We start from the raw sequence: 8,975 nt of genomic DNA on the forward strand, positions 1-8,975 counted from the left end.
TGAAAGAAGGGTTAAATGGAGCCATGATTCTACAATTCACCATGGCAACAACCACAAACAAACGGGTCGGTGGAAATACTCATGCGCACAAACGGCGAGTTTGAACATGCATTTCGTTAAAAAAGCAAGACAGCTGCTGCTGCAAAAGAGAGAGAATTGGTTTGGGAGAAAATTGCTGCTCGAGTCAATGCGTATAAGCATTATCAGTGTATTAATTTCATATTTAATCACAGTTAACTTATATTACTGGTGAAAGCTGGAATTGTATTACACCTATAATTTCATTTAGGTGCAATCCTGCAGGTGAAAAAGTAAGCTACTACTAGAACCCATTCTGAGGTTGCAGCACCATGATCATTAACAGAACTATAATGTATAATCATTTATTTCTTTTTAATGCCTCTCACTGGTTTGTGTCCAGGGAACACTATGATCACACACCAATAAAGACAACTGCAGTTTGCAAAAAAACTGCAACACAAAGAATCTGCTGGGATGTTAAAGCATGTCCACGATGGTGGATGTTAGTGATTTGAGGATTGTGAGAAAATGTGGAAATAAAAGTACATTTAGTCAGGACTCAATATCATCTCCCTACGTAAACCCTCTGTGAGGTAGTACAGCTTTTTCATCAGCGGGATCGTCGACAAAAGGACATAACATGTTTGAGAAAAAAACGTTTTATAATCTGCCTAACATAAACCAATACGTTTTTTTATTCGTGCAGATAACAAACTGCATTAAAATGCGCCTGATACAGACTGAATGAATGAATGAGGAAATGAGAGAGAAGAAACCTCGAGTTTCTTGAAGAAAACCTGCTCCCGACCAGGTTAGGTTCACAGGCTCAGTTACCATAGTAACTGACTCTGAGGTTAAGTTACCTCTCTTTCTGAGACTCAGAGTTTTCACTGATTGCCTTGGACTGTGTCTGTTGTAGAGCTCTTTCGTCAAATAAGTTGGCTGACAGGACGGATCCCCATCATTCACGCAAATGTTATAGTTAAACATTTTGGGAAATATGCTTATTTGATTTCCTGATGAAAGTTAGAAAAGAAGATTGACACCACTCATGAGCGAATAGATGTATTTTCCAAAGTGTTGAATGATTCCTTTTGAACTTAAAAGTGCTTTAACTAGGACTCTGGTGTCTTCAACTCAATCAAAAATACTTTCAAAACAAAAGACCTGAGCCACAAATGTACTCCCTGTCTTTGTTAGGGCAAACAACAGCTCACTTGACATTTTGAAACTGAACTGTGTGAACATTCAGAGAGTCTCCAAACCATTATAGTGAAGTGGTAGGAACAGTTTGAACGTCAGCAAGTTTATCTTTAGATCAGGATCTGCTGCAAGCCATTCAGGAATCACTGGAAGTCATTGAAAATCCCTAAAAAAGAGTGAATATTGAATAGATCCAGACTGGGATACTGGTGTCTAGAGTTGGACACAGTTCCTCCAGACAAATGTCTCTTGTCATATACGGTTCCCTAAGAGAGAGAGAGAGAGAGAAAGAGAGAGAGAGCGAGCGACCTTATAACCAAACCGAAGCAGAGAGGCACACACACACACACACACACACACACACACACACACACACACACACACAGCAAAAGAGAGAAGACAGTCCCATCTCTTCATTCCCTGTCTGCTCAGTGTCTGAGACTGAACACAGTGAGTCCATTATTTTACTCCTCTCCATATCAGGAATTTATTCCTACTTAAAGGTCAGTATTATTGCAACCTAGTGTAGTCGGTCTTAGTGTGTTTTCAGTTATACATTTGTGTTTTTACATGTAGATATTGTTAGATGAAGTTTGTTTCGTGAGGCTGCAGGTAGTTGTTGTTCTACTTTTAGTTTTCTATTGCAACTTAAAGTTGACCTGCCTCTTCTTTTCTTCTCTGTAGGGTTTCCATGCAGGGACAGACAGCAGGCTACTATTGGACCTAACAGGAAAATGGTTCCAGTTAAACTCCTCATTCTGGGAGCTCAGAACACTGGAAAAACAGGTAGAATACAAACTAGACAGAAATATTAATGCACAGAAAAAGGAAGGTGGAGAGTAGGGCTGGGCAATATACTGCATCAATATATTGATATCGTGATACAAGATTAGATAACATCTTAGATTTTGGTAACGTTATATGGTGATGTAAGTTTTGTCTTTTCCTGGTTTAAAAGGCTGCATTACAGTAAAGTGGTGTAGTTTTCTGAACTTACTAGCCTGTTCCAGCTGTTCTATTATTTAGATTTTTTCCTTCCTCCATATCGCCCAGCTCTGGTGGAGAGACAAAATAGAATTGTGTGTGCACATTTTGGATTACAGTAGTTTAGGTCAGACACTATCACAGTAAATAAAAGAGGTTACGTTTAGGGTTGGATTTTGGTCATGGTTTAAGAGGTTTTGCTATATATGGGAACCCTACACAGGTCTAAAGCTGACCCTCTTCCCAAGCACTGAAGTGTGAATGTATCCAGCCAACTACTGCCTTATGGCTTTGTTCAAATCTTCTCATGGTGGGAAAACAGGATCAGTGTGAGAAATTACTTTTTTTTCATGCGTTTCGGGTTTTTCTTTCTAAACTGTTGCTCATTTTGCATAATTTAATAAGAGCAGACTGACTTAATTGGTAGTTTTTCTACCATAACGTTCTACCATAAGAACGAGTAAACTGAAGAACTAAGAACATGACCCCTAACATCATGACTCAAAAGTTATATACTAGAGATTATTATTTTATTGACCCAAAGTAAATCTAATTCAGCACATATTTTAAAAAATAAATGCATTACGAGACACAGATGTGAAAGAGGGGGACAACAAGCTTTAATTCCTGAAAATACACAAAAAAAACCCTCTTTTTTAGCTCTAAAGTTTCAAATAACATCTTGAACGTGCCTTAAAACCCCTTTTTAATGTGTCCTGCCAAAAGGAAATACAGTGAGCCCTCAAACACCAGACATTGACGTCAAACAAACCATCCAGACTCCTTCCACCCGAACACCGAAAAAGCACTCATTAAACAAGGCAGGTAACATTACCAAGAGGATAATTCTCAAAGCAAGGATGACATAACATGACCCATGAACATACAGTAGGCTGCAGATCACTTGCAAATGTGTGTGGATGCACAGTATGTAAGCAAATCATTAGTGTGTGTTTCTGGCTTTTCACTCTGTGTCTGTTTTGTGTCCCCAGCACTGTGTGTACGTTTCATCACCAAGCGCTTCATTGGTGAATACGACCATAAAAAGGGTACATATTTATTACAATAAACATGCTTGACATGGAAGAAATAGTTGGACCGTGCATTACTTATGACTAACAATAAAATAAGTAAAATGTGTCTGTCTTTTACTACAGAGGTGACCTACAGATGCAGTCGGGTGGTGGACCAGGAAGCTGTTGACTTGGAGATTTTGGATGTAGCTTGTAAGGTAAATTGTGGCTTCTATTAAGTGAGTGTAAGTGATTAAGTGAGTGAAGAAGACGGTTTCCCAAAATGTCAAACTATTTCCTTGTTTGTACCATTAAATCTTATGAAGTTTGACATTCTTGGTTTAGCTTTGTAATATCTCCTCCAGGAGAGCTCTGGGGCTTCTCTGCAGTCGTCCATCCGCTGGGCCGATGGCTTCCTGCTGCTCTACTCCATCACACAGCGCCTCAGCTTCCTGGAGGTCCCACGACTCAAGGAGCTCATCGACCAAACCAAACAGACTCTAGGTAGGGATCCAACATTATCATTATCTACTGCATGTGTGAACAGTTTTGGCAGGCGGTGACGTCATTCAATTTATTTGATGACTTAGAGACATATGAAACAGAACAACTAACCAACACACCAGCTGTTGAACTACTGAACCATGTACAGTGTGTCCACTATGTTTGCTCTTAAAAGTGCAGTAAGTCTCTGTTGTCACCTTTACACACACACACACACACACACACACACACACACACACACACACACACACACACACACACACACACACACACACACACACACACATACACACACATACACACAAAGATGAAGCAGACATGCATTCCATGTTTGGTAGGCCATCCTGTGATCTATACGATAGCATCATCCTGCTGGTTTATTTATTTTAGTGTGGGTGTGTGTGTGTGTGTGTGTGTGCGCGCGCATGTGTGTGCGTCCGCGCGTGCACGTGCGTGCATGCGTGCGTGTCTCAGTTGTCCCTACAGTGCTGGTAGCTAATAAGGACGACTTGGAAATCGGCAGGGAGGTGACAACAGAGGAAGGACAGAGACTGGCCAAGGATTTGAGGTTGCAATTTTTCTTAATTATTCTTGTATAATTAATTTAAAATTGTAATTGTAATCAATATTTCCCTCCTGTTTATTTTTTTGGTAATTTTAAATATGAAATGTAAGATAAGTGTTTTTATTGCTGCCAAATGGTTACACAGTAGTGAATATTGAGATGAATTAAATAGTGTGTGTTGTTACTGCTATTTTTGATGATGGCTGTGTGTGTGTGTGTGTGTGTGTGTGTGTGTGTGTGTGTGCGTGTGCGCGTGTGTTTGCGTGTGCATGTGTAGGTGCAGTTTCAAGGAGCTGTCAGTGGCAGAAGCGGTTTTAGGTGTGGAAGCAGCTGTGTTTCAGCTCATCAGGTTTGGTACAGCTGTATTATTACTTCACACAGTTTGCAGTGTGTGTATATAGGAACACCATGCTATGTTATCTGCAGTCTTGAGAAGGCGTACAGCTGTTGCATGTGTTGTTTAATGGCGGTTGGTGGCGATGTTTTGTTTCTTGTGTCTGATAGGCTGGTGTTGGATCAGCAGCGCCCTCTGCCTGACCGCCGCTCCTACATGCTGACTGTTCGCCACGCTCTGACCAGGAAACTGACCCGATCTAAGACCATGCAGTGGTGACCACAGGAAAGAAGCAATTCTCCATTTATTCCAGTGGGACATTTAAGAAAACTGCTGCTCTCATAACACTGCAGTTTTATGATATCAGCACTGTAAGAGTTTTCCCTGGCTTTTGAAACATAAAGATCTGTCGAATCACTCAGCATGTATGGAGGAAACATTTTAAACTTCAGGTCTGACAGTGTTCAAGGCATCTACTTTGGAGCTTTTATGCAACACTGATGATTTGGCTGTTTTCTAGCATAAGCCTGCAGCATCAGGTTGTCTGGATTCATGGTGTCCCAGAGGATTTTACCAAAGTGTGGGCTACAACACCAGCTACAACATCACAAACATAAATGTAAAGCAAATCACACCAAAGAAAAATAAAAATTTAGTGTGAGTTCGCCTGTTGTAGAGAGTTTCGGCTAAACTTTTTGGTGATGTTACTGCACAGTCCCAGCTCAGGCTGAGGTCATCTGGAAAAGACGTTGGATCCGGATGAATACAATATTAGAAGGCAAAATACGTGTCAGCATGTAGAGAGAGTTTGGATGACCTTCAATAGAGGAGAAAACTTGCTTCTTTTCTGGGAAAAGCAAATATGAAGTGGCCCAAAATACACATTCAAGGCCAGATGGTGTCCCTTTTTCCGTTAGATTTGAGATAAACAGTTAATAAGTTAAGTTAAGTTAAATAAAGTTATTTTAAAAGAAAATAATATCCATGCAGAAATACAGTAATAAATAAAATATGTTTCTCTAATTAGTCTATTGCCTATATTTTTATTTATTAACAGGATTAAACAGCTGCACTCAGTTACATGCATTTCAACATTCACAGCAATTTATCTGTTTAAGTGTTTAAAGGTCCCATGGCATGAAAATGTCACTTTATGAGTTTTTTTAACATTAATATGAGTTGCCACAGCCTGCCTATGGTCCCCCAGTGGCTAGAAATGGTGATAGGTGTAAACCGAGGCCTGGGTGTCCTGCTCTGCCTTTGAGAAAATGAAAGCTCAGATGGGCCGATCTGGAATCTTCTCCTTATGAGGTCATAAGGAGCAAGGTTACCTCCCCTTTCTCTGCTTTGCTCGCACAGGGAATTTGGCCCACCCATGAGAGAGAGACATCATGGCTTTCAAACGAGCAAAGTGGCAGTTGGTCAAGGCCACACCCCCACCCTCCACCTCCCCCCCCCTCTCTCGTCCTCAATATGCACAACCAGCACATACGGGTACTTCGCTAAAACTCAAGGCCGCGCCCCCTTTTGGGGGATAGAAAACAGATGGTCCCATAGAAGTCAATGCAATTTGACGTGTGTTTGGATCATAATTTTGACAAATGTGTGTGGATTTTTTTCTTGTTAAACAGATGGTTTGTTTTATACACGTCTAATGTTTATATTGTGACCTTGCCTGAACCTGAGCATTCACGATACCTTAATAAGTTTGATCACCGCTGGTCTGGTCTATAGCCTGGAGCCAAAGCCCATCTATCAGGATCTATTTTAGGACATGGCAAGAGGATGTATGGTTGGTGCAACAAACTACTCAGCAACCTTTTGGCATAGATATTCATTCAAAACGGTTTGTTTAAAGTAAAAGTTTGGAGCGATTTACATTTCCTCTGTCGTTACGCTGCTGTCGTCTATGGGGAACGCCGGATTGTTTTCCCCTAAAAGTGGGCGTGAATCTGTTCAGAGACATTCTATGACTTTGCGCGGGTTGTGCGTATAGCATTTAAAGCTACAGACACAGAAATGGTACATACTAAGTAAAGCTCATTGTGGGACTGGCTCTAGTGGCTGTAATTCTGCACCAAGGCTGAATTTCGGGAAAGAGACTTCAGATACAGTATTAGCACCATGTCATACGACCTTTAAGCCATATACAGGAGTGTGCATATATAACTGAGAAACCCCCAGGTGCTACTTACATGACAGAAAATGATACACCTGAGTTTGTATCAGAGTTTGTTATGTGTTTCATTCTCCAGTAGAGGGTGGTACAGTCATCTCATCTCGTGCAGACTCACCAGAGTCAAACAATATGTCAAATACACTATTTGGCCAAAGGTATATGAATATCCCTTAACAGTTTGGTATGAAAGTAACTGAACCAAAATCAGTGAGATCCAAAATCTTGTGGAAAGCCTTCCCATAGAGTAGAGGCTGTTATACCAGCACATTATAGCCCATGGTTTTGGAATAAGATGATTAAGAATCACATATGGGTGTAATTTGTGGGTGTCCACATAGTTTTGGCAAGGCCATCAAATTCACAGTTCATTTTTTCGATGAACCAGTCAGTGAAGTTCATCAGTCTGTGAGTAAAACGGTTAAACTTGCCCTTGGTTGTATGAGTGCGTAGAGGACATAACAGTATGTAAAGAATGAGGCTGGCTTTGATTACAGCCTTGGTGTTATTTGACTCTGTGTTCCTCTCCATGTATCTCTCTCTCTCTCTCTCTCTCTGTCCTCATCACTCGCTCTGAACTTCTGAACCTTTACGATCAGCGAGAGACAGCTAAAAAAAGAGACAGAAAATAAGAGATCCTATAACAGGGGAAGAAAAACATTGAGCATCTTTGGCATCTTATTTGTCTGTATGTAAAAGAAAGAAGAACTGCCAGTCTGACTCCTCTAGCTCCTGCTGCTTGTAAAGGCATTATGGGAAAATGGACTGTGCTTACTCTCCATCCCACCACTCTGTCCACCCCCACGACCATTTATAATATATCAACTACTCCACCCAACTACCACCAACCAGCCACAGAACCCCACCGGGCTCCATCTACAAACACAGAAGATGAGAAATGTGCAGATAGTTACAGATTTTGGATTTAAAGTTACAACCCTCAAGATTTTCATTATATCAGACCACATTTTTGATACTTGTTAAGCGTTTTTCCATTCTATGTATTTGGATTCTGTGATTGCATCGCTAGATAGTAGTTTTTATTGGTACTGGCAGGGGTCTGAGAGTATTATTTAAACATGCCTGCTGTCTCCACAGGTGTCACTAAATAAATCATTACTAAGTCCTTAAAGATTATAAAATAAAATAGTAGTAAAATAGTATATTTGCAACAAATGTTTAAAAAAGGGGTAAACGTAAAAGTATTTTTTTACTATGTTTGTTATTGTCCTCCAGAACGACACATAGGTCAACAAATATAACAGTAAAACGGTGAATCAATTTTGAGTGTAATTAAAACAATAGTTTGACAAATTAAACTTGACTCAATGTCCCCTTTAATTAGTTTTTTTTTGCATGAGGTCTTTGAAGACATTGAGATGTGGTCGAAAGCTTTGGCAAAAGCGAGTAAGGGTCTGTGTGTTAAACTGTATCTGTTTATATGCTGATTTATTTAGTGTCTCTGTAATCCTAATTTCACTAGGTTTATTTCTGCTTGCAGCCCCCAAAAAGTATTGTGCTGGGCTGGCCGTGACCACTGTTTTAATTTTAACAGACTTCTTGGAAGTCATAAATATCAAAGTTTGAATTTATATTCACCAACATGAGTGGGTGCTACAGTGAATATGCTCAAGCCCGTTAACAGGGTCAGCAAAGGGGGTGAGAAGGAGAGATGATGAGAGGACTAATAGTCATTTTCTGTATTGTGTGATGGAGCTTGAAGCTATCGTGTGTATGCTGTGATGGTTGTTTGTGATGCCAACAAACCTGATTGGATTTGAGAGACGGACAGACAGACAGAAGAGGATGATGACAACAATGAATTTGTGGAGAGTTTATGACATCACAGCAGTCACCGAGGAGACAGAACGTCAGAACCCAGAGTCACCTCTCTGGCCCAGAATAGAAGATGAGTCATGCCTGCTTCATCACACCAGGAGCCAATCAGAGAGCTCTCGTCCACAACCTGCATCAACAGATCACCAACCAATCAGAGAGATTAAGCTTTTGGATTCCTAAATATTTACAAATAAATACATAAATCAAATGCATTGCTCTAATCTTAAATTAGTAGTTAAGGTTATTAATTTCAGCTGTGCTTTTCCTTCTATGATAAGTCAAAATGTCTGCTGTGAAAAAGGTCCATTTTGCATCCTGGACTGTGTGTTATGTCCA

The 8,975-nt window shown here is 40.3% G+C and overlaps 1 protein-coding gene across 1 annotated transcript; it reads left to right on the forward strand.

The window, feature by feature from the left end:
- The first annotated feature begins 495 nt into the window (after positions 1 to 495).
- On the forward strand, positions 496 to 5,303 carry zgc:110699 (ras-related and estrogen-regulated growth inhibitor). The gene is made up of 9 exons (XM_028572469.1): positions 496 to 523; positions 1,657 to 1,674; positions 1,909 to 2,010; positions 3,201 to 3,257; positions 3,366 to 3,439; positions 3,587 to 3,725; positions 4,200 to 4,293; positions 4,568 to 4,639; positions 4,795 to 5,303. Exons 1-9 carry the CDS (start codon positions 496 to 498, stop codon positions 4,901 to 4,903), a joined length of 693 nt encoding a protein of 230 aa, XP_028428270.1. The 3' UTR covers positions 4,904 to 5,303.
- The last annotated feature ends 3,672 nt before the right edge of the window (positions 5,304 to 8,975 follow it).

This window comes from Perca flavescens, chromosome 24 (assembly GCF_004354835.1).
Source record: "Perca flavescens isolate YP-PL-M2 chromosome 24, PFLA_1.0, whole genome shotgun sequence".
Classification (NCBI taxonomy): Eukaryota; Metazoa; Chordata; class Actinopteri; order Perciformes; family Percidae; genus Perca; species Perca flavescens.

Bases quoted from the DNA above. Each gene is read 5' to 3' on its own strand.
- zgc:110699 (XM_028572469.1), top strand. From the start codon at position 496: ATGTTAAAGCATGTCCACGATGGTGGAT. The intron at 3,440-3,586 runs GTAAATTGTGGC...TATCTCCTCCAG, and splicing joins TTTTGGATGTAGCTTGTAAG to GAGAGCTCTGGGGCTTCTCT. The intron at 4,294-4,567 runs GTTGCAATTTTT...GTGCATGTGTAG, and splicing joins AGACTGGCCAAGGATTTGAG to GTGCAGTTTCAAGGAGCTGT.